The 26646-nt window shown below is 38.7% G+C and overlaps 1 protein-coding gene across 2 annotated transcripts in view; it reads left to right on the plus strand.

The window, feature by feature from the left end:
• Positions 1–26646, plus strand: part of TBC1D5 (TBC1 domain family member 5) — a 332932-nt gene that overhangs the window by 299875 nt on the left and 6411 nt on the right. For both annotated transcript variants that reach the window (XM_049798069.1, XM_049798068.1), the window contains 3 exons: positions 4280–4379; positions 21491–21570; positions 22321–22497. In XM_049798069.1, the coding sequence (XP_049654026.1) occupies positions 4280–4379; positions 21491–21570; positions 22321–22497 (357 nt within the window). The remainder of the gene's footprint in view (positions 1–4279; positions 4380–21490; positions 21571–22320; positions 22498–26646) is intronic.

Genomic DNA, 26646 nt, shown 5'->3' on the forward strand with positions numbered 1-26646 from the left:
AAGATACTGAACAGTATCTTCAGAGCAGTCCATTGGTTACTGTGCTCACTTCCAACCACCAACTTGACATCAAGACATTGACTCTACTCTTGGAGCTTGGGGGTCTGACCGATTTTCAGCCCACCTACAATCCTTTCCTTCATCCCATACTTTGTCATATTATAAATGATGATGCTTTTGAAAATAAGTGTCAAAGCCTAACTAAAGTAAAAATATATTGCATTTTCTCCTCTCCCTTCATCTGCGTGGCCAGTCATTTCATCATAGCAGACAACCAGATTGGTCAAGCATGCTTTGCTCTTGGTAAATCCTTGTTGACTTTTCTCAATTATTGTCTTGTCCTTTACATGTTGGAAGTTGATTCCAGGAGGACATGCTCCACGATTTTGCCAAAGACTAAGGTGAAGCCAACCATTGTATAGTTTCTTAGATCCTCCTTCTCACTTTTCTTTAATATGGTTGTAAAATTAACCTTTCTCCAGTCATCAAGGGTGTCCTGAAATAGCAGTGATTTTTCATGGATGATAGCCAGTGGTGTTGCAATCACATCATCAGCTTTTTCAGTACCCATGGGTGTATCCCATGCGGCCCCATGTATTTGAACGAATACTGCTTCTTCAGGTATTCACCAGCCTATTGCCCACCCCCACTCTTAGCTATCCCTCTTCTTCCCAAACTGTACATGCAGAGGTCTGGGAGCAGGCTTGGCCTAAAAAGTGAAAGGCAAAAATGGTATGGAGTGCTGCAGCTTTTTCTGTATCGTCATTATCTTACCTCCCCTAGTAAGGAATAGACCTACATTTTCTTTGAACCTCCTTTTGCTGCTCTTGTACTTGTAAAATTCCTTCTTGTTACCCTTTAATGTCCTCCATTAATTTTAGTTCCATCTGGGTTTTGTCCTTCCTAGTTTTGTTCTTATGCCCAAAAAATGGTTGTGTGCTTGTCCTTTGTTTCCTGTCATTGTTTCTGCATATCTGCTCTCCATTTCCACTATTTCCATCTTCGTATGTGCTTTTCCCATTTTAGTTCATTAAGAAGCTCCTTACTCGGCCAAGTGGACCTTCTGCATACCTTGTCCATATATGCTGCTTCCTCATGTGTTTTTGGGTTAGGTCCCTCTAATATGACAAAGTCCTCCCCACTCAATGAGCAAGACTGTTCACAAAGATGTTCTTGCCTGTCTTTGGCAGGTAGACCTATTCCCTAGGTTGTCTTTCCTCATCAAATTGGGTGCCACAAGCAAAATAGTTGAAGCCCAGCTAGTGCCACCAAATATGTAGCCATATGTGGTCTACAGGATACATCTGCTGCTATCCAGGCTTTTCCCTTTTGCCATAGGATTAACGAGAAACACTACCAGGATTCCTGTTCCCTTCACCCTTGCTCAGGAGCCCTACAGTCACTTTTGAACTGAAATGGTTTCACATCACCATGTCATCAGTGTATGCATGAATAAGCAGAAAAAAAATCAGAACATTAGGTGACCCCAAGCAGTCTTTCAGCAACACCACAGACTGAGGCTCCATCCAAGCAAGAAACCTCCCTAGCTGATGAGTCTGGCTGGAAGAGAGTCACCAACCGCTCACTGTCACTCATCACTTTCTCTTGGTAGTGCTCTGATACAGCGTCCAACCTGGATTCTTCCTTTGAGGGAGCTTGTTCTTCCCCTCTGCTGCCTGGGCCCTGCACCACTGGGCAACCCTCCTGCTGGCCAGAAGTCACAAGCTTCCAGTTTCCACCCTCTTAGGAGTGCATGTCTTCTTCCCACTGCATCTTGCCTCAGTTGTACCTTCCCCATCTATTGCGTAAGCTCTTACACCTTGAAATATCCTGTCAGTCACCCCCGATGCAACGAAACACACTTGCCACCTCTTGCAGCTTCTCACCTGCTGCTGCGGTGACTACAACAGAGCAAACCTCCTTCCAGGGAGGTCACCTTCAGGGGTCCATGTGCACAGAGGTTGCCACAGCACTGCTGGTGACGGCAGGGGCACGGGTTATGTCCTGTAGCAAGTCATCACCGTTTGGGTGTTGTCTTCTTATGCAAACAGCACATCTGGCTCTCTCGTGTGTCAAGTGCCAAGTTAACCATCTTGCTTATTTGCACATCCCGCTGGCAGCACTCCTTGGTGCCCTTCCTGAGGGTGCCAGAGCAGTCAGGAACGCCAAGTGCATTCACTCAGCCTTGTGCAAGATTTCCCACTTGGCAGAAAACCTCTTGCACTGCCTGTGAGTTCCCAGCCGCAGCACCCTCCTTTGTGAGTGCTGGGTCTGCTGAACGTTTCTGGCCCCCATGCTGGATCCTAACGAGCTGAAAGAACGGTGGATGTAGTTTACTCAGCACAGGACTCCCTTGCCAAATAGAGAGGTACTGTTGTACAGTTGAAAAGGTTAGTTTCAGAATCTGCCCAAGTGATAGAGCTGTCTAAAAGCATTTTAAAATCAACTTACTGCAGTTCTGATCTGTGAATAAGAAAAAATAGTCTTGGAAACATGGAAATACTTATTACCAGAAGTTAAATTTGCTTATTCACTTGTAGGAGATAAACTGGGTTTCAATTACTGGCTAATGACTTAAGAATTTGATTGTTATTTTATGGTAAAATACTCAAATATTGTCACCTTTCCCTATCTTACAGCTGCACTTGCAGTGCACTGGGAATTTAAAATTTATGGTAGATTATCTCTTGCAATCACTAGCCATATGTACTAGGAAAAGGTCTTCTTTAAGGGACAGTGCTTGAATAGAAATAGCAGTGCAGATGATAGACTTGTATAGGCTCTGACAGAACTGCAGACTTTGAAAGGGGTTAGTCTTTCAGCAACTATAAATTGGCAATATAAAATCAATTCCATTGAGGCTTAAGTGGTCAAAGTATAAGGTTGAGTAAAATAAAGTAAGGGTATATTAATTTAAGGAAATAGCAAAGAAAAAATGTTTAATGTCTGTAGATTGTAAGTGTGACAAAAAAGTTATATTGGTAGATCTTGCAAGATGCTACTGTTAAATTTCTTTTTCTTGATCAATTGCTTTTGGATATATGCTATATTAGTGCAAAGTTTCCTTTGCTTGGCTCTGACTCAGTTTCTAATGGAAATTAAGATCACTTGTACCTTTAAATCATGAATGATTCATTCTCTTTGTTCTTGCTGATCAGTTTTGGATTTTATTCATTTGAAAAGTAATTCATACAGTAATGTTCAGCAATCTCCATCAAATGAGTCTGATAGAACTGCAAAACTCCTAAGAAAAAGCCAGGAGGCTAAAAAGTTACTTTGCCTTTATCTGCTTGAATTAAATTGCGTACTTAAACAAACAAAAAACTGCTTAATACTGTATGTGACTAAGCCTTGAAGGAATTTTTCTAAAGGAATAGTGAACTTCCATCTGCAGTATGGTCTTCGAAGTCAAGACTGGATGCATTTGTAAACTGGCAAAGAAAGGAGTTCAAAGATGAGTTCTTTAGCTGAGGTAGTTCCCATTGCTTACACAGGGCATGTGGCTAGATAATAATGCTTCTCCTGGGCCTTAAAATCAAGAATTTTTATTTTTTTTTAAATTAATATTTTGAATTACAATTGATGCACATTTATTAAACATAACCTAATAATTTAGAGTTAGCACTTTATAATATGTGAGTTGAAAATAGTTTTCACCTAAATCTTGCATAAGACACTGAGTGGAATTGCAGTTGGCTGCGCAGTTTTTTTATACAGATAGAGCATGATGTGTTACAGAAATGAATATGCCAAAGTACGTGGTAGTAATGCATCCTTGAGGTATGGTATTAGGTCTTATGAAATACATGCCTTGAAATAAAAAAAGGGAGTTTTTCTGAGGTTTCAAAGGAATTGATGTGGAAATTACTCTGCCAGAAATGAAAATTTTTCTCATTTGGTGAGTTTTTTCACCCATTGCTGTGGTACTGTGTTTGCACAAGCAAAACCAGGTAGCTAATCTGTAAAAGAAAAATGAATTGTTAACCTTTCTTGGATCAGCATAGGCAGATTTTTATTAGACTTCTTACACTTTAAACGGGTAGTGTTAATAAACGCTGAAACATTAAAACCGAACCCTATTTCAATGAAATTACAAAAGAATTTAAAGGTCTTTTGATAAATACAGTTGGAAGGTGATTCTCTTTATTTCCAAAATTTTCTCAAGAGCAAAGGAATAGGAAAAATTAGAAGATGTATAAGCATGTCAAGGGTTAGCTTACCAATTTTACTATGCATCATAAAAAGGTGGGTTTTATTGCTAATAACCTCTTAATTGCAGGAGGAGGAATTGGAGGCCCAGATTTCATTTCTACAAGGACAGCTAAATGACTTGGAAGCCATGTGCAAATATTGCGCAAAGATGATGAACACACATCTTGGTAAGTGCAGTACCCTGTATTAACCTGTAAATCTTTGCAAAGGCTTTTTTCATGTTTGTATTAGAACTAAAATAATATTTATGTAGTACAGTGCATATTATTTTATAAGCCATGAAGAAAATTGAATTGATGTACCCAGTTGTTCTGTCAGATGCTGCCAAACACTGTATCTTTATACTGTCATATTTTCAAACTTGGGAGTATGATAGCCACTGATGAAGTTAAAAAAAGGTAGAGGCATTTTGGCACAGATGCCCTTTATCTGTTCCTAAGATATCTTGTATTGTAAGAGACATGCTGGAGCTCACAGCATGTGAGCTTACACTTTTTAAGCTCATTTGCATTTCAACAGTCCCAGAATGATACTTGATGCGTGCAGTGATAGTTGCATAAAATTCATTAAATGTAGCATCTTCACAATCTATGCTGATCACCTTCAGTATGTAAAAATGTGTTACTATAGGCTGGCTAGTTTGTAATACTTCACTCAGACCAGGAGAAATATAGTAAGATAGAAGTCAATACATTGGGAACAGAATCAGCAAAGACTCCAATCTAAAATTCAACTTAGATATTGCCAAGACAAATCAGAGAAAGTAAACAAAAAGCTTAAATCAATTCAGGTGTAAATATGCTTAGCTATGCTTTGATAAAAGCAGAATTTTTAAACTGTTGAACTGAACTCCAAAAGTTAGTATATTTAGTTATGTGAAAAAGCTCTGTTGTTAAAAAATCAGGGCACAACTGCATTGATTTTAAGGTTTTTTTTGGGGCCTGCAACATCTGAGCAAAATAAATTAAAGGTGAATATTTCAGTGGGTAGAACTAAGTATATGATACCTAAGTTTGCCAGGTCAAAAAGATCGGATGTGAAAGCTACATTATACTTGTATTTTCATTTTCTTTTATGTGAGTGTTTTAGTAGCCACTGTTATGAGCCTAGGAAAAGCTATAAATACTGTGTTATTTGAAAGTTTGGAATCACAGCCTTCAAAAGCCAAGTGTAAACCTCTAACCCCAACAGCTTTAGTCAGATATATTGTATTGCTTCTGTGAGGGCACATGAGCAATGATGACACTAGAAGCAAGCAAAAGGGATAAATTATTACTACTGAAATGATGGGGAAAAGATTACTGTGTCAAGAAGAAAAGCTGAAGTTTCTTTCCTTTAGAAAACAAGACGAGGGCTGCTTAGCAGGGGTATCAGTTCAAGTACAAGCATAAGCATTTCACCAGCTATGGCTCTGGACTAGAGACCAGAATAAGCCCAGACAAAGATACTTGAAGGAGTCTGCTTTTCAGCACTGCATCCGTGAAATGAAAGCAAAAGATTTATGATAATATCCAGGTGATAAATTCTTTTCCCCAAATATATTAGAAGCGAAAACATTTAGGGCCCATAGTCTCCCAGGAGCATTGTGGATCAGTTTGTTACCCTCGCAGGATGGGGAAAGCCATCCCCTATACAGCTTTGGTTGCAGGGCTGCACCGGGTGCATCATGGCACCCCTGCAGCACTCTCAGAGCCTTCCAGCCTAGTTTCTTCTAAGTCCCACTCCCTGTACTTCTTCACAATATTCCTGAATGTCTTGTCAACATCATGGGCTATTAACTTTGTAAATTTGGATTGCACTGATGTGTTTAAAGCCTATAGAGATTAACAGTTGCACATGATAAACAGAGCACAAGAGAGACTGAGATACCACCAACCTTCACAGCTTCTGCGCTTGTAGCAAACTGATGAGGTTGGGTATCCCCAAATCAGCCAGCAGATGATCCATGGGAAGGCAGGAAAAAAACCACCAGGATTCTTGCTGGTCTGACCTGTGCAAAATCCCTTCTGACCTGAGATCTGTCTGTCACGTTCATCCTGGTGATCTGAGCAGCACATGCCATCAGGCTGTCCAAGGAAATGGATTCTCTATAACATCATGGAATACCCCCTGAGGATTTTCTCCAGTGTCCATCCACTGCTCAGGGCTGCAGGGAATGGCAGCAAAATAAAACTCAGAGCGTATCTGGTCATTTCAGGGTTAAGGGAAAAGTTAGCGGGGGCTGCTACTGCACCTGGTCTGATTCTCCCCCAGGTATCTCTTACCCATGAAAATTGCTTCAATTCAGAGACTGCAGAGCAGATGAGTTCTATCACTCCTCCTGTAATCTGTTGGGACACTTAACTTAAAGGATATTACTTCTTCCTGTGATGCTGAATTTTTCTGACTTCATCATCCAGCTTTTGGCTCTTGTAGCATTCTTGCTGGCAAGGTTGAAAATCTTCATTTAACTAACTTACCTATACACAGTGATTAAGTAATCTCCCAACACTGTCTTTGCTAGGTAGGACACACTAAGATTCATTTTATATGGGTTGCTTTTTAGACCTGCTCATTTTTGTGGTCTTCCTTTGAATTCTTCAGGGTTTTCATATGCCTTTTGAAGTGGGTTAATCAGATCAGGATATGCTGTACCAGCACTGGGCTCAGCAAAGTGGTTACTTGGCAAAGGCAAGGTCACCTCTCTACTCTTATGTGGTATTCCTCTTTTTAAACATTTTTAATGCAGCATCACATTACTGCTCTTTGATACAGTGATAGGTTGAGGTGATAATCCATTATGACCTTTAAAATCTGGTGAATTACAGCTTTCTAAACAGAGGATTTTATACTGTAGGTAAATTCAGGAAATGTTTATTTCTGTATGTGTTACTTGCATTTGATTATATTAAAAATCACTTCTTGTCATTTGGCTTTTTAACTGAATAATTCAGGTAACTAACTTCAATGTACTCTGTTTTCTTCTACCACTCTAACTGCAGACTTAGCCATCATACATTTAATAGTTGTCTAAAATATTGATAAAAACATACAGATATGTAAAATTTGAGGAGCCTTCCAGAACTAATTCCTTCAAGAAAGAGTTAGACAACATTTTAAAGAATTATCAATAAGTCAGTTTTTAGTCTAAGGCCTGCCTTTTGAATTTGATAAGGTTTAAGATTCTTATTTTTAAAAAAGCCACATTTTTTTAGATTGACATTTAAAGTTTTTTCAGACATTATTACTCAACCAATATTCTTTTTTCCTGTATTGACTGCGTTATATTTGCAGGTCACTTTTTAACAAAATAATATTAATTCAAGCTTATAAAAATGCATATCCAGTGACCATTCACAACAGAATTATTTAATTGGCACTATAAATCAGAATGTCAAACAATTATAGAATGTTCTTTTATGGTTTCCAGTCAGAATTTTTTGGCCATCTTTTCTCAGGTTCTTTCCCTTCCAAGGGGGATCCTGATGACAGTCAGGGGCACTTACTTCATGACAGAGATGTCATGTGTTGTAGCTCAGAAATGATCAAAATAACCATGAAGTCATCTATTCTGTTTTGAATCCCTAGTTATTTATAATCTATTTATATCAACTCCAGTTATACCAAGTATATTTTCATATGATGTCTTTTTAGAAAATAATTTTGTTTAATTAAAAACTTGGGCAGATTCTTCTCTTTGCCATATAATGATATCACATTTCTTTACCATGAACATTGTATTTCTGTAAGTTTCATCAGATATCTGCTAACACTGCATTTTCTTTACATAGAGCATGAGGAAAGACCAGAGGGATAGAACAGCACTTTTTATTTTGTTCATATATTCAAAGATGCTTTCATTAAATGTTTATCTCCTTCCGTAAATAAACCACACAGTGTACCACACAGCAACGACATAATTAACTGCTTGTAATATCAGGGGATGTTACCATGGGAATGAATGATGGTTCTAAAATATTACTACTTAGCGCTACGTGTGGAAATTAAAAATAGGTCTTTGATTATGAAACCGGAGGAAAGCCATTCTGTGATCTTTGTGTCCTTCTTAGAGCTGTGCATTAGAAAGAGCTTTAAGAACGGCTAGGGTGGAATGCCTTTTAATGCCTTCAAGGACAAACGTTGAAATTTTTATATGTAAAAGGGACAGATAGGAAGGCAGATTTTACTTCTGTTCCCACCCTTTTTCACAAGCTCATCATGGCTTTCAAAAAAAATTAAAAAAAATCCTGAGTTCGGTTTTTCCATTAATGAAATGAAGACACATCCAATCTTGTAAGCCTGTCCTGCGGCTTTGTTCACAATATAAATGCAGAATATTACTCAGCTGATAGTGAAAAAGTATAGTTGCCATAGCTATTACTGCTCCAGCATCATCAGAGATGCATTTTCTTGATGTTACTTTTTCGCATATACTGGCCTTTTTCAGGAAATAATATTGTCCCTGGTGCATTCAGTAATGTGGTAATATTCTTCAGCATTTTTCTTTCTGTGAGGTACTTTTCTGTTAGTGCACATAAATACCTCAAGGCTCAATGATTCAGAAAGCCATAATATACCAGTTAAGTATTACAATATTATAAACTGTCATAATGTTATTTACTTTTCGAAGATTTTTTTATTGTTTCCTCCCTTCTTTCACTATGTGGAAAGAAAAGCATCAAGCTAGCAAATGCATTCAGAAGAATGTTTTCCCTGGTAAATGTGACCTCAGAGCAGATAATGAATAATTTGTCTAAGAGGCATGCACCCAAACATCACCCATGGTATCTGCTGGAAGGCTCCTCACTTGTCCTTCACATTTGACATGGAACTGGGTTTGAGGTATTAGTTCAACATGAAGTCAATCTGGAGGGTCTCAAAGAGCAAAGCTTCATTATGGCCCAGGCTCAGGACAGCACAGCACTGTTAAATGGCAGTTCAAATGACACCAGTTAATGACACTACCATCTGACACCATATGCTATTCTAGTAGCTTTAGGGTTTGGACCATGTCGGCACTGGCCCAGGATTAAGGCACAGCCTCTTAACAAAAAGTAAATGAAAACCCTGGAGAGCTATCAATCCTCCATAGGCTAGTACTAATATGAGAGATTGTGAAGGATGTTTGTAAGCTTGCCAGTTTTGTTCCAGAGAGAAGAGTGCTGAATTTTAAAATGTCATCTGTTTATAAGGAAAAGGAACCAATCCATCACTGTTCTCTTAAGACAGAAGAACCTACCATTTTTTTCCAACAGAGGCATAGTTTCAGACCTCCAAGTATGTGAAAGTTTACCAAATAATTACACATGTAGTACAGGAAGTCCTTTTCATGAGAGGCAATTTAAAGGAACATTGGTTCAGTATAAACTTGGATATGGGGATCTTTATATAGAAACTATTCTTTTTTTGATGGGGAATTTATCAGCTTATGAAAGTAGAGAAACTAAGGTCATTCCACACTTGGTTTTGCTTAAGGGCAGCACTATGTAAATGCAGAAGGTTGCTTCCTCATCTAGCTGAGATTCAGCAGCAATTTAGCTGCTTTCTCACAGCACAGAACCTCAGCTAATAAGCCCTGCGGATTCATACCAGCTCCACAAAGAGTTAGCTCACAGAGTTCAGCACAACACCCTAGAAATATGTGCAAAGGTGCCCAGTTACACAGAAGAAATATACGTCTGCCTGGTTTTATTAACTTCATCTTCATACTGGTACTGCTAAACTTGAGCCAGCTGCTAGAGAGATATTCAGGTGGGTCTCAGAAATACGTTGCTCGGTATCCAGGTTTTTCAATCACTTCTTGTCTTGGAGGCAACATCACAAAAACCTCTCAGCTCTGACCTGCATCTAGTAAGTTTATGCTTAAGCATGCTGGCTCTGCTAAGCCAAAGCAAATAAATCCTTCTCTGAGCTACCCGTATGGGGCTGGTTGGCTTCTCCTTATAGTGCATTTTCTAATGTGACTTCACTATCTGTAAGATGTCCTTCACCAGTATTCTGGTACATCTCTGCCCCTCCAGTGTGGATTATGGAAGGGATGTGGAAAAGTGAAGTTTTCATCCCCCATTCTTCTAAACACCAGCGGCATTCTGCCACTAGAATTACATGTCAGCTCTTGGCTTTCATAGGTAGCCTATAGATAACTGTACATATTTAAAAAATGCCAAGAAGTTATGGCATCACAGTAACAAAAAAAAAAAAAAGCTAGTCTTTTGCAAGTTCTTTGGATGGGATCACAGGATGTGTCCCTGCTACAGCCACTTACACTTACACTGCCTGACATCTCCCAGACAAATATTATTTGGAAGACTTATTAAACACAGTTCAAAGCCACCTTTTCACTGTGATTATTGCAAACACCATGGGCAAGGAAAGAAAAATACAAAAATAGAGGAATAAAAACTTGCAGGATATAGTTGCCAGTGTAATTTTAGTTATTGTGTGAAATAGCACCTTTAAAGGCTTAATTAGACTGACTTCATCCATCCCTCTTTTAACAGTCCATGCAACTGTTACAAGGATGCATTTCATTATAAGGATCATTTGCAGTGGGGTAGGGAGAGGAAAAAGTTCACTTAATTGCTTATTATTTAGGGGCTGATATATCACCCAATATAGATCTGGATGCAGTACTTGTTAAATGTATGCAAGATAGTACTGAATTCTTGCTTTATGTATCATGTGATGAGATGAAAGGTTATGACATTTCTGTAAGGATAAAATGAAATGGAAATTATTCTGCTGCCCTGGGTTGAAATGAAACACTTTAGCATTTGTTGAGGAAGTAAGTGCATTAAATGAGTTCTCTTATGCTTGGGACATAAATAAAATAATCCATAGTTTGTAAACCCAGTGTGATTAGAAATGTTCTAAGTAAAAAGAAGGCCACATCAAACATAGCCCCATGAGTCTAAGGGGATTGCTCCTTTGGGTAAGAATAATGATGTAAAATAACCTATTAAAACAGCTTATAAATAAAGAACATTAACAAATTTATTGAACTGAATACAGGAATAGTTACTGGGAAACAAATATTTGTTGTATAGCATGACTTTCAGACTCTCACTTCTGGTCATGCTATATATATATATATATGTAGGAAGAATAAAAGTGTAATTCTTCACGCCCCATGAATTTTAACCATCTTTTTGTCCCTTGAGCATAACTCTTAAGGTCAAAAACACACAGTTCAACTGATAGACAGCTACTTTCTTTCTACAGCTGTGCCAGTCCTGAAAGTCCAACTGTGCTAGGCACCTAGAGATGCTTTCATCCTGATAGTCTGTATGAAAAGGAGAAGATTAAAATAATGAAGCTTATGCACCCCATCATCACCTAATTAACAGCTTTCCCTGAAACTTTCAGTGAATTCCTGTTACAATGTTTACTTCCACTGGCCTCTTGCTTCCTTCCATTTGTGTGGTGAACATCTCCCTGCCGCTGACAATCCACCCTTTCCTTCCCAGAATCTCTTAGGCATTGGTTTATCTTCTGATGTCAGCTTTAGAGGAATAAAACCTTGGCAGAAGCTAAATTCTGGCATGGCTGAATTGTTAATTTCCCATTATTTCCATAAAGATCTTTGGCACTATTGTAGCTGAACCTTACCATAGTCACTGATTTGCTTATTATTATATTCCTCAAGATCCACCTTTAGTTTAAATCATTATAGCTATGTTGTAACCAACCAGGTGAGCAGGAGCACATGTGATACGTTCCTTCACTCTTCACACTTTGTTCAGCTTGTCATGGTTGCCTGTCATGTTCAGAATACATGGCAGCATTAAAGGAAGGGCACAGAGCTACGTGAATCATTCCAGAAAACAACTGTTTTCACTGAAGAGGACTGCAGTAGGCAGAGGGACTAGGTGACATGGAAAAGTCCCCATCTTTGGAACAGAGCAGCAGCCTGACTCTAAACTGTACAGAGGTAGCAAACAGAAAATCAGTACATTTATCAAACCTGTGCAAGACATTCAAAAGTGCAGGGAACAAAATTAAGGCAAACAGAGGAAAACTGCTTTTCTTTAACGTGTGTTTCTGATTATTTATATTAACGTGAATGTAACCACGCTTCACAGCTTGGGTTGACTTGCTTTTCAGTTATAACCCAGGCACAAATCCAGCACTACTGTCAGTAATCCACTGCTAAGGACTTCTGAATCAGTGATACAAATATGTCTCAGGGCTTGCAGTATCTCTGTTTTTTTTTAAACCAGTTTAGGTCAAAGTCTCTCCTAAGAGGCAAAACAGTTTCATGTGCAACACCAGACACTACTGAATGGATGTACTGTACAATTCATTCATTTCTGACATCCGACTTCTCAGGCAATGAAATAGAAATTGCAGTTGTCTTACCCAGAACTGAAATACACTCCATGGATACTTAAAAAAAGTCTGTAATAGCGTGACACTGATTTAAGGAGTACTGCCCCATCTCCTCATGGCACATTTGACCCTAGTATGTTCTTCTATAACAGAAATGCCATAGGTTAGAAACAAAAGTTTGTAATGAACAGAGAGAATATAGTTAATACACTGAGATTTCTTCAATGAGGGAATAATCACAGGGTAATCATAAAAGTCTCAAAAAATTACCAAAAAAAAAAGTTATACGTGTGAGTGATTAACACAAAATAGTTTGAATGATACAGTGAGATTTATAAATCAGCCCCATTCCTTCTTCCCTGACTCCTGGAGATGTCACTTCAAATAGGTGTCTTTGCTATATCAACTTCTATCCTTAAAGAGAACTGAAAAGTCCTATAGCTGTAGTCAGGATCCATAATTTCTTTGTATACACTACTTGAAAATTGAAAGCAGCTGTTTCAAACTGCATATTCCTTCCTAATAAAGAATAGTCTTCGGTTTTGATGCTTTAGCTTTTCTTCCAGGTTAGCATAGCTGTGGGAAACATACTATTTACTGAGCAGCAGCCACAATAATTACATCAGTAATGTGTATTGGATTTATATACTATCTATCTCCTGTGTCAGTATCAGTTGTCTTCATTGATGTTCAGTTCACCTCAGAAGAAACAACTATCCAAGACTTAAATTATGAGTACTCTGTAGATTTTAATCTGAAATAAGATGCAACATCCTTTTTTTCCTGACTGGCAGCACAATTTCACCAGCTTCATAGCACAGAAAACTGTGGATGTTTTTTAATCGAGAAATGTAAACTAACCTTTTGCATGCAATGTTTTAACCAATAATTGTCCAGTGTATTGCTATTTACATAGGCAAAACTTGCACAGACTAAAATTGACATACACCCTCAATACAAGTTATTCAGTTATGGTTATTAAATATCAATTAACCAGGTAAATATTTAAACAATTTAATGTTGATGTACCTGATCCAAAATGTAGAATTTTTCTGAGGAGTTAATGTACATTCTTTGACCCTCAATCTTTCAAGAAAGTATGCAACAGTAGCCTTTTATAATAGTCTTTACAGTGGAAAAGAGCATAAAATGCAACAAGGTATACTTCTCTTACACACAGAAATAACCAGATGCATAATGGTTTGACATCACACGAGTTTCTCCACACAGGTCAAACACTAAAACTAACTGGAATGAAATAATTTGTATGCTTAATTGTTTCCATAAGTCCTCACCATTAAGTAATTAGGTTGACAGAACAGTAGAAACTAATAACTGCAACAGTGTTTTTCATACAGATAAGGAAATCTCCAAACAATGTTGAATTAAAGGAAAATACATGGTGATACATTCAGAAGTATTTATTAACACAGGTTGAGATAATATCATAATTCTATACTGGAGAAAATGATCTCATAGAAAACTTAAAAACCGGTTGTCAGTTTGTTGTCATTTATTCTATATATGACATGCATCATAGAAAATCCCTTAAGAATGTTTTAAATGGAATTTCAGGCATTTATGGATGTTTGCTTTCAAAACTCTCGATCTATCCAGGTTTTTATGTAGCATTTACTGCAACAGTATTTGAGTAAATCATTCTGCTCATAAAATCAGAAACGATTTTAATGAGTTCAGCCATACAACAAGTAGAAAACCTTATATTTTTGGAATCTCTACATGATCTGCAATAACTGTCTGTTACACAACCATAGCAATTTTAAGGTGTAATGTCTGCAATCTGTTGCAGTATGAAGTGTTTAGATCATAAGGAACTGAAAACATGTAGTTTCCCCTTAGGAAAGGTTTCAATTTCTTATGGCTATTAAGTTTGTCACTTACACAGAACAAATTCTCATTTGCTTGTCACTTCACACCAGAGTAATTTTTCTATTTCTAGTGAATGTAAACAGCAACAGGAAGAGAACAATTCTGCAGGAGAAGAGAGAGTAAAAAACTTGCTTTGAACTTTAAGAAAAATAAGTTGCTTGGAGGTGCTCAGAGGCTGGTGGTCCTAGTAGGTGTTTGTAGTCATGGGTAAAGAGTTTTAGTGAGCAGAATGGAGATGGGGGAATATGGAGCACATGATAACTACTACACAGATGTCATTTGTCTTAACAATGATCAGCACTGTACATTCATGTGAGGAGTGTAGGATGGTACAGTCTATCATGACCATCAGGGCCAAAATTTCTCCAGAAAAATTAGCCCTTCATAGGAAGAGCACGCTCTCCCATGGGAGGCACAGTGCCTGTGCTCTTTTATATTCTCTTTGAAAGCACGGGATGCCTGGGAATACACTTTTTCCTGGTAACATGGACATAAGGTATATGTGAAGCATAGTTTTCTTATTGTTTGTAAATTAGAGTTCATAGTTAAGAGTTGATCTTGCCTTTGACCAAGGGATGGACAAAATGACTTCATGGCCCTACCAACCTCATTTTCTGTACGTCTGCGATTCTGTGCATTGCTATGAGTTGATGGTTGGTGACTTTTTACCACATATTTCTCTGACATCACAAGCATTACCACACATAAAATATTGATAAAGTGTTGGTGCTCCACACATGGCACATGAATCAGAAGTATATACTATATAAATACATAATTTAGATTAAAATAAATGTTTTAAAGAATGCAATACTTCACAAAGAATTTAATACTTCAGATCTTTAAGATCCTTAAATTCTTTAACACTCTAATGTTGCTAAGTAATGCTTTTAATGTAATGCATAATTGTTACAATAAGAGTTGATATTCACAGTGAGATAGGTAAATGAAAGCTAGATGACTTAGTGGTGTTGCCTACATCAACACTTAGATCACTAACTCTATTGTTTGAGAAGGAAGTTTAACTCCTTTCATTTGTATTTTTAATGCCAGAAAGAAAATGCAGTATTTGGAAACATCCTAAGCTGCATTGTTAAAAAGCAACGTCACTATGTATGTCATATAGTGTAGTCTTTCTAGAAAGGCCACAAACCACTATTAAGTTCTAGATTTTCTGTCCAATTTTAAGGAGAGAGCACATTTTCCTACTCAAAGTCAGATCAAGTTCAGGTAGGAAGGAAGTATTTGTTGTGGAAAGAGAGAAAAATCTATTACCAGAAGCTAAATTCCCAGTCCATCCTTCCAGCCCTCTAATGTTGGTGAAAAGCAGTCTCACTATCGCAGGTATACTGTGCAGGAAATCTTGGAAGCATTTTCTGTAAACCCCAACTTCATAAAAACATTCATACGAAAGGACTGGAATGTAAGTCCAGAGAATTGACTATGCCTTGACATCTATGGGAACATTGGGATTTTTTTGCTTTCCTTTTTTTGGAAAAAATAAGGAGGTAAAGTAATACACTCAGTTCTCCCCTTATGCCCCGTGGCAATGGGAGGGTACCTTTGCATTCTGAGTTTGAGCTGTCTTCTCAGTAGTGGGAAGCAAGGGTGAAAAAACATGATTCTGGCACTGTTGATTGTTCACAAGTCATTGATCAGGAACTAGTAGTAGAAAGGCAGCATTCATAATAAAGCTTGCAGCTATTTTGAGTTAGCTCCTCTCAGCAGGACTCATCTTCCTGGAAAGGCCCCACAGAGACCAGCTTAAAATAGAAATCATTAGAAGAGAGATGCACTGCAAAAAGGCAGCAGTACAAGAGAAAACAACCTAAGAGAACAAGGACGTTAAAGTTATTCCCAGGTTCTGTTTTCTCCACCTCCACCTGATTTTGTTACTATAAAGTTAGGTCCGTGTTGTGCCTTCATCCTTCAGGGCTGGAGCTCTGCATATCTCCCGCTTCTCTGGTGGAAGGGAAGAGGTGCAGGTCTGTCTTCCAGATGGACAGGCATGAAGGGATGCTCAAGAAGACCTTGTCTACAACAGCCTAGTTTTCCCACTCATTTAATGCAGCTCTGGGTGGGTTTCTTGCAGAATCTGTATTGAATGCAGGCAAAATTTTCAGTGAAAGTTAGTTTACTTAATAAGCCTCTAAAATAATTAGGCCAAGCCTAACAGCTTTTCCACATTCAGAGAGGAAACTTTTGAACAGCCTCTTTCCTTGGCTAGGGAGCTCAGCATTGACGGCACATAGCATCATGCAATATGTAGCAGTTCAGTCATCAAAGAGCATAAGCCTTCTCTAATTTTCCTGCTAGGAGCTGCTGTGGATTATTGTCCTCTTTCGTCTCTGTACGGAGGATGATTGCATGTCTTCAGTTTAAATTTTAGAAATTAAGTTAGGGAGAGGAAATATAAATCTTGAAGTTTTTTAAAAATACTTCTACAGTGAGTTTGCATGTGAACTTATTTACAATTTGGGATAACTGTAAGAGCAAATGAAATACATTTCATCTTAATTTTTAGCTGTTTCAACTGTTGCTGCCCAAATCACTACTTGATACATTGTTTTCCTATATCTTGTAGAAAAGAAGAACAAGAATGCAATCATTTCCATGTTAATCCTCTTTAGTTATAGTTGACTTTGAAGTATATCAAGGCAGCTGATCATAGTCTCACTGAGGAAGTAGTTATTGACTTTCTGATCTAGTATCTATCAAACTTAAGTGAATCTACTCATTTGCCAGTAAGTACCCAAAATTAATTCTAATCAGTTACATGAAAGGCATCCCTGGGGTTGTGAGTCTTGTTTGAGGGCAGCAATAATAGTGGATAACATTGCTGACTTCTGAAGAGAACAACTAGTTTTACAGCTCCAGTATTTCTGAGGCTTAGCCAAGAGTAGAGTTATGGTATGACAGTTCATTTTATGAAACTTAGAAGTTTGTTAGTACTACGTTGAAACAAATCCAGAATCATGTAATGGTTGTCTGGGATCTCCTACACCTCACAGCAGTGCTCCCACCACCAGGTGACAGGTTGCAAAATTCACCTTTTGTTTTCCTCTGGTAAGAATTTCACTGAACCAGAAGTATTTTCTTTTTCTGCAGAAAGCATTTGGCATCAGCTAAATGAAATCATGATGAAAGAAAAAAAAAAAGAGAGAGAGAAAAAAAAAGGTAGCAGAAATATTTGACCTTAGCCTTAGTCTTCTAAGTATCATAGGATTTTGTTAACTTTTGAATGACAACAGCTCTCCCAATGAGATAGACATTGATAGCATAGAATCAAACTGAACTCAGTTTTGAATAATCTGGAAATCACATAATCAATTTGTTTGAATCACTCTATCAGTGTTTGTTTTACAGGTAGGAAGGTGTTTTCAGTTCCTAGTTGACATCTGTGGGTTTGGGTTTTTTTAAGATAGTTATTATTTTATGAAAAAAAAAAAAATTAAAGCTGTGAGGTACTGTTATAGAGCATCAGATAAGGAAAAAAACCCAATAAATGGCCAATTCATTTATATACATAAAGCACTTCTCTCAAAGTACTGTAACATCTCTTGGAATAATAATTAAATGATACATCTCAGCTTAATGTAAAAGTCCTTCAGCTGAGCAATATCATCTCAAATACACTTCCTAGCACTCTTAACAGAGCTAGTGTTTTTAAAACTATTTATGGTTACACGGGTATCTTCTGAGATACAGAAGGGTAAAATGAAAAGCTTTTGTCTGCACTTGACAGCTTAGTTTCCCAGTTCATCTCAGCAACTGACTGCCCTGTGAGGTCCCCCCAGAAGTGGGAAGGGGCTTGGATGAAAGTCCTTTAGGTGAGGACTGCTGAGCCCTGGCACAGCCATCCACAGGAGTGCGGCTGCGCAGGTAGGCGCTGAGTTTCTTGCCATCCCTCCTCCTCTTCCCAACTTCTGCTCCCAGTCCACATGGATTGCGAAGGGTGGTCCCAGCAGGAGGATGTGATCAAGGAGGCACTCATGCAAAATCACATTGCCTGTATCCTTCTCTCTTCTAAGGATTTATTTTTTTTTAATTCCTCTCATTAGCCAGGGAAAAAGAATAAGCACTGATAAATTTGGGTTCCATACTTATCCGGTAGATAATAAACTTTGCATTCGAAAGGGATGAGGGTCATAGATTAGAAGCCATGTGCAGTTCAAGGGCATATTTAAGAAGAAGGAAGATCCATTGTCAATTCCACATGGAAACCTTCATTCTGTTTCATTGTACTAGAGAGGACATCCCAATTTATGCCCTTATGCCACAACTGTTACTTACTCGGGGGGAGAGTGGCTGATTACAGTGATTTGCATCTTGGGACATTTTTCTGGGTTAAGTGGAAGTGTGCTCTTCGAGTCCAAAATTGTGTCTTAGCGCAAACTCCAAGTGGAAGTTTTTCCAAAATATATTTTAGTGATTTTTAACTGATTAAAAATAATAGACCGTATATATCCAGGACATATGTCATACTGTACTTTAAAGATAACACAAATTGAAGGAAAAATGTGAGAAATTCAACAGTTCGGTGTTCGAAAATTTTGCTGCATTTCCAACCTTTTCTCTTTTAACCTTTTTTCCTCTGAAACTAGTATTAAAATCCGGCATTAATCTTGCTAAAGTAAGTATGTGATGATACGAACATTTTTATTAATTTTTACTGCTGACTGTCATAGTTCCATTCATAAGTTCTTAGAAATTTCTCAGTGTACTGGCTCTTCAAACACAGTTACAGCTGTTTTTTGTAGCGATGATAGATTCTTTTCCATTTTTTTTGAAGTACTGACTTATAAAACATCTCTAAAGAACAGAAATAATAGTAGTTATTTCCACATCATGTGGAATGCCTTTCAGCTTTTGTTCTCTCACTCTTATTTTCCTGATTTTTTAGATTTCCCTCATTTAGTCTTCAGCAGGTTGGAGGTTTGTTTTGAATTATTTTCTTGGTCCATCCACTTAGTCAGTATGCATACTGTAGATTTTTAATATATGGTTTTAATTTATGTGGGGATCAAACACTATAGAAATGTTTTTCTTTGTAATGCTGAGAAATGGAAAAGACAGTTGAATTCAGTGATTGTGGCTGTTATTAAGCATTGCTTTCCTGCCTGTGAAGACTTTGGACTTCTCGTGTTTCAAGTTCTGGACCTTTTAAAAGTAGTAAATCATGCATTGTTTGTTAAACAATGGAAAGCAGGGTCTAAAGTATTATTTTGTAAGTAAATGTTAATATCTTTCGTTTACTGAATTGAAAGACTAGACAATTTAGATGCAAGGTGTAAAAAAGCAAGTAAAATTGAGTTAATTATGCTACGTATTTGCAGAAAGATATAGTTTTATATTATTTCTAGCCTTCATAATGCAGTGTCTTTCTGATGTTAAATTTATACTAGACATTGTTCAATTGTACTATGTTTGACTTCATTGCTGCAGGACACTGCCACTGTAATATGGTAAATAATAAGTGCTAAATAATGTTAACATGGCTCACCTTGTTCAGATAGGCTGCTTATGCAAAGCTGAGTTATCCTACCTCCACTGTTGCTCTTGACCTCAATCACACCATGGACTCTTCTCATCTATTGCCTTTCATAGCTCTAGTCTCTTCTATTCCTTCTACTTTTCAGAATGCTTCTTTTTAGCAGTTCATTTAGTGCGTAGGCTTGGATCCTCTCTCCTGTTTGCCCTTTCCATTCTTCATTTATACCCATTACTGATTTCTGGTCCCCACTCAATTTCAAAATTCTGGGTTTATATGTGAGGTTTTGATCTACCACTCTGCTTTTAATCTTTCTTCCTGTCCAGTCTCCCACCCCTCATTCTTTTGCTATTTATTCTGTACACACAAAACTCATGCCAAATTGCTTAATGCTTTTACTTGAAACTTCATGTTGTGTCAGAGTGGGCAGTATCATCATATTCATCCGTGTCAGCATAATCTGTGACAAGTTTTGGCTTCTCAGCGGTTCGGGCCCTGAACATGTAGGATGTTTTTAAAAACAAACAAATGCAATGCAGGTGTGGATTAATGGTACAAACCTCTAATTGTGAAGCACCCGGGATACAGATATTCAAGAGCAGCAAAGTGTTGTGCCCAAATGAGTGTCACTGAGGAATTTGAGCTCAGCTCTGTCTATGTTGGACAGGAGTGGCACAAAAGAGTATCCTGTCATTTTCAGTTGACAGATACCATCTCATTCTGTAAAACTGTCGCTAGGAATCTTTGCTGTTTTCTTAAAGAGGAGGAAGGTAGGAGCTAGGAGGCCAGAGAAGGACCTGACATAAAGAGTCTGCAGAGCTATCGGAGCTATAGTTTCTCTGGACTGGTTTGGACTGCAGCATTGCCTAGGATTTCCCTGACACAGGGAAGACCACCACAGCTCCAGCTCTGGTGTGTTAGCCAGCCTCCAGCCTTGACTCCTGCAAACACCATATACCAGAGTATTGAAATGCATCCTTGGAGGACAGTGCTATAGGTATAGAAGGCAGGAATCTTCTGAAGTGACACTACTGCATTGCTCTTCCTGTCAAATAAGTTTTGCTCAGCCCTGGGTCTTTTAACTAAAAGAAGGGATTGGAAAGGGAATGAAACTTTCAGTCTTTTTCTAAAGAAGAGTGTTCTAGCAGCTGCAGTGGCCATGGGATCAAGACAAAGATTGCTGCACTCCTACCCCAACCCTTTCTGTGAGCTGCAGCAGATTCCCATAAATGTTCTTGAGTGCTTTCCAAAGCATTTGCAGGTTCAAAGACATATATAACTCCGTTAGCCACAGAGGCCAATGCTTTTTTCTAGGGGCCAGTAATAGCCTGAGTCCATTGGTACACAGGGGCAGTGGAAGTCCCACGACAGCAGAGCGTTGCTGGGGCCCTCCTGGCAGCAGTGCCAGGCGTGGGCTGGCCTCATGTCCACAGCTAAAGAGGTTGTCAGCCTCCAGGTCTGGGTGTGAAATTGTGTTTGCAGGTCTCGGGGTTTTGTTTTGAGAGCATAAGTCAGAGGTAAGTTGGCAGCGTGGTAGAGGTTATTTAGGGAATTTTCTCTCCTTACCTTTTTTTTCTATTGATGTTGCAGGAAATATTCAGGAAGTCATATTACAAGAACACTTGGAAAAAGAGGATGAAATTCTGGTTTCCTTGGCTGGTTTGAAGCAGGTATAACTATTGCTTAGCTCAACCTTCTTGTACCCTTCAGTGCTATAAACCTTTCTTTTTTTTCTCCTTTTTTGCTGTTTGGTCTTGTTGTAGCTGTTTTTCTAATACTAATGCATCAAGCATTGTAGTGTACTTTTACTTAAAAAGGTAAAGCTCAGCTATAAAGAGTTCAAATGACTTGCATGGTATTTGGTCCCTGAAAAGTTGTAGTCCCAAGGCCTTGAACCAGAATGGAGGCAGTGCGACACCAAGTTCTGGACTTAAGCCACACCATCGTTTTTCTTAATGTAAAATGTACATGCTAGGGAATAATCATGCCTATGGCCCCATTATTTCAATGTGACGACACTTGAATGTCATTGAATTAAAAGAAAAAATACTCTGTACATAAAATGAGAGTGTTGCTGAGCATCTGTAGCTCTGATTATACTGCCCTCTGCTCCTTCAAAATACATTTTATGAGGAACAATGTGACATATGTTAAACCTGTAACGAGGTAGGGAATAATCTTAACAGTTTCATTTGCTTCAGATTTCTTGGCTAGTTGTTTTCCAGACTCTGATACAACCACATTCCACTGATATTTATTTATTTAAGCCATATAGATATGAATATTGATCTGCTTCCTAACTCTTCAAAGCAAATATTTGGGGGAAATGGTGTATGAAAGCATGCCACACAGAGCTTTAGAAACTTTAGAATTCCTCCAAATTTCTAACTTACATCCTTTCTTCTCTCATTCAACAACAGATCAAGGATATCCTTAAAGGTTCATTGCGTTTCAACCAGAGCCAGCTGGAAGCTGAAGAAAATGAGCAAATCACTATAGCCGATGATCATTACTGTTCCAACAGTCAGAACAAGGGGACAGGTGATGTCCTAAAAGGACCTGTTATGACAAAGCAACAGTTCGTCTCAGGACAACAGGTAAGATAAAAACATCCCAAACAGAACATTGATGGAATTAGCCTTATATTTTTTTAAAACTTCCTTTAGCATGTTCAGACACAACATAGGAACACAGCAGCATCCCTGGTATTTACAGAGCCATGGTTAAAAGTGTCTCTCTAGCTACTGTCCTACTCCCATCAAATATTTTTATTGTAGCCTTATGCTCCACACACAGATATTTAAGTCTAAGTGTTATGCAGTGTTTGGGGGGGGAGGGTGTCTTCTTTCAGATTCACAGATTAATTTCCTACAAAAAGATGTAAAAACTGGAGGTAAATGTTCCCATATCCAGTGTTTCCATACGTTTATTCTCATTGCCCTTTCCTCCAGAATCCCGTTATGTAAGAGCTGATTATCTGCATTGCAGTGTATTCATGGCCAGTGCCAAAAAGGAAATAGCGAGGCGGTTGCTTTTACCTTCTACTCCATTGTATTGAGTTTCTCCTTGAATCAGTAAACAATGTTTTCACATACAAGGCATACAGTCACAGGACAAGTTCATACACAGAAAGAGGTATTTTCCTTTCATGTTAAAAGGTCCCTCTGTCTTAGACTTAGTCTGACTCAAATGTGATCTTAGAAACAATTACTTTTGTACATGCACATTTCTATATTGGAGTTCTGTTAAGTCTGCCACCCCACTACTGATACTCACACTTGTAAATCAGTGGCAGCACTATCACCTCACAGTAGTAACTGAGTCCACCATCAGTTTACTTTTGACAAGTTTACTTAGGAACTACAGGAAATATTTATTCATTTTCAAATAATGACACGGGGTCATTTTGATTTATTACACACAATCCCCCTGAGTCAGAACACTCTATGTTAAAAATCATATTTTAATTTTATTTCAGTATTAGAAGCAATACCAAGATTATTTTTTTCTTACTTAGTAATGGCAGGTTCAAAGAGCAAAGCTTTGCTAGATAGCTTCCATTGCTTGTTTAGCTGTTGTCATTACAATCACTACTTCCTGCCATAATAAAGCCATAGGTTAAACTGATATAGCATATTGGAGTGTTCATATAATGACCTCCTATTTTTCCCCTTTATCTCCTAGTGTTTTATACAAACTACCTTTTGCTTTCTTGCCAAAATGGCAAATAGTAGTTTTTTGATGATTTTTACTTGGATTTATTCTAGCAACTGAAGGTAGAATGCCATATAAAATGATGACATGCTGTATGAGTGTGTGCAGGCCCTACTCATGCTGGAGAAGCCCTTACTCAGATGCTGGTCTGAACCACCAGTGTGTCACTGAGCGGAGGCACTGGGCTTTGCACTTTGAGTACTGAGTGGAGCAGGTGAAGCCTGGTCTGTGCAGGTTTCTTTCCAGTGGAAACTTCTGGGGCAATGTGTAATGAGGTCTGGTATTACCCCAGTGTGTAGTCAGGGTATATACATCCAGCCAGAGGAACAGAGAGGGGTCGGTGGGTCCCACAATTTCAGAGGTTGCTAGTAAGCGAACTATGAGCAACGTGAGTAGAGGTTGTCCAAGCTGAGCTCCTGCAGAGTATTAATGAGGCTTCAGCACTGCATGGTTTACATTTGGAGGTACAGTACATTCAGACAGATTAGCCTTCTCTCCTCTTATCTTCTGGAAGTTCCAATTACAACAATGAGCAACAGCCCCTTTGACAGAAAGAAAGAGAAAAGATTAGGGTTAGAAACAGCAATCCAGGAGGACTGTTAGTATCCCAGTGGGCTGTGCTCTTTCTGAGCCCATGGCCTTTAACCGCTGTGTCTAAAATCAAACAAAAATAGGAGAGCTTTGGAACCCTTTTAATAAAAACATGGGAAAATAAAGCTGCTGAGTTTAGTGGGCTGTGACATTCAACTGTTAATTGATGTGGTCAATTGTTGGCCCAAACCGGGCCACAGCCCAGGCTTTTAGCTCTGCTGGAGAAAATGGGCTGCACTGATGCCCTGGGTCAAGCCTGGACTATTTACTGAGAGCTGCAGAGGGATTAAAAATTCCAATCACTTCTAGACCATTTAATACATTTCTTGCTTATATAGATTTTACTGTATTTACATTTTCTGTAACTTTGGTAATACATGTAATTCTGTTTGATGTGACATACTCTTGAGATTTTTCTCTGGTGGAATTATAGTGATATTTTCTAGGACAGCTGGAAAAGTTACAGGTGTAGCTATTGTGTAATTGAGATTAAAATCTGGTCTTTTGTGCTTGGTTGTTATGTAAGTATAAATTATTTATCATCTTTACTTTTTTAAAAAGTGCTCTTCCTCTTTTTTGCCTCAAAATCCCTTTCTTGAAAGTGATGATAAGGATACAGCCCTTCTTTGGAAAGGAAAGCTGCAAAATTAAAATGCAAAAAAATTAAGATAAAGGCTGAAAGAAATAGAGCATTTTTTTGAATGTTTGGCTTTGGTAGCAGCATGCAGTTGACAAACAGAAGGCTTCTGTTGCTAAATAATGAATTATAATTAACACATTATCTTGCCTTTATGTCTGTTCAAAGAAGGAGGCAAAATGAGCTGCTTTTCTTCTAAGCTTTCTTGAATCATATCCTTACAGTTAGTTTTAACTCATTCACAGTATGAAGGCAATTGAAATAAGCCTGGTCCTAGTAGCTGATATTCATCAGGAAAAAATGTTTGGAGAAGCCATATGGCAACGGGCGTAAGGTTGTTAACTTTCAAAGCTACTGGAAGTATAATTCTGTCATTTTTCATTTATTCAGTAGTGGCAGCAGATGGGAGAAAACATGGTTCACGTCAGCATGAGTTTCCTGAAACAGAAACAGGGAGAAGAAGATGGGAGGAGGTATTTTACCTCTGGAAATATCAGTACCAAAATACCAATGTATGCCAGGGATAGGCAAACATTTACAGGAAGCCCTTTTATAGCATTTTGGAGTCAATATCTATGCTTTGCTGCTTCTCTGATACTTCAGTGAGCTATAGGTCTCTTTAACTGAACCAAAAAGTGTGGGTAGACCAAAAAGTAGTGTTGCAAAGCACAATACTAACGACAAGAAATTGGGATGAGTAGTTTTCTTTCCTTTCCCTTTATTAAAGGGCACGGTGCTTTTTTAACTGCACAAGAGCACATTTTTGGAAGCAGAATTTAGGAAATTGCAACACCAGTGCAAAGTGTTTATGACGGAGGGCCCTTGCTGGGGCTCACTGCCAAAAGGAAGACACCCCGTTAGCATCCTTGGGGATGCCAGTGAGGAAAATACTGATCTTGCTGGGCAAGTGTGTCACCAGGTAACATCTGTGTCACCCTACGCAAGGTGGAGCCATCTCAGATGTGAGGGCTGCGAGGACTGAAATAGCATGGTCTTGATAGCTTGGAATAATAAAGTGTATAATTTTGCAAAATGAGACTGTACTGTGTTCCCTGAGAGCTTTTAAATAGAAGTGTGGAAAGAAGCCAGGTGAATTATGCAGCAGTGGTTGTTTAAAGGAATGTATATTTCTGTTGTACAGGGCGGGGGGTGGGGCAAAGTGCTGAAATTTTGAAGGTGGCATTTAGAGCTCTCAAAAAAGCTTCTCCTGGCCCTGTCTTGTGGCTGCACTGGGTGCCTACAAAATCAGGCAACTACTAACATGTGAACCTCATGAGGTTCAACAAGGCCAAGTGAGAGGTCCTGCACCCAGGTCAGGGCACCCCCCAGTATCAATACAGGCTGGGGGATGAAGGGATTGAGAGCAGCCCTGTGGAGAAGGACTTGGGGTGAAAAGCTGGACATGAGCCAGCAATGTTCACTCAGGAGCCCAGAAGGCCAACCATATCCTGGGCGGCATCAAAAGCAGCGTGGCCAGCAGGTCGAGGGAGGTGGTCCTGCCCCTCTACTCTGCTCTGCTGAGACCCCACCTGCAGTACTGCGTCCAGCTCTGGAGCCCTCAGCACAGGAAAGACATGGACCTGTTGGAGCGGGTCCAGAGGAGGGCCACAAAAATGGTCAGAGGGATGGAATACCTCTACTATGAGGAAAGGCTGAGAGAGTTGGCATTGTTCAGCCGAGAGAAGAGAAGGATCCAGGGAGAGCTTATTGGGGCTTTTCAGCACTTAAAGGGGGCTTATAAGAAAGACAGGGACAAACTTTTTAGCAGGGGCTGTAGCAATAGGACAAGGGGTAATGGTTTTAA

The sequence above is a fragment of the Accipiter gentilis genome, chromosome 4, assembly GCF_929443795.1.
Source record: "Accipiter gentilis chromosome 4, bAccGen1.1, whole genome shotgun sequence".
In the NCBI taxonomy this organism is placed as follows: domain Eukaryota; kingdom Metazoa; phylum Chordata; class Aves; order Accipitriformes; family Accipitridae; genus Astur; species Astur gentilis.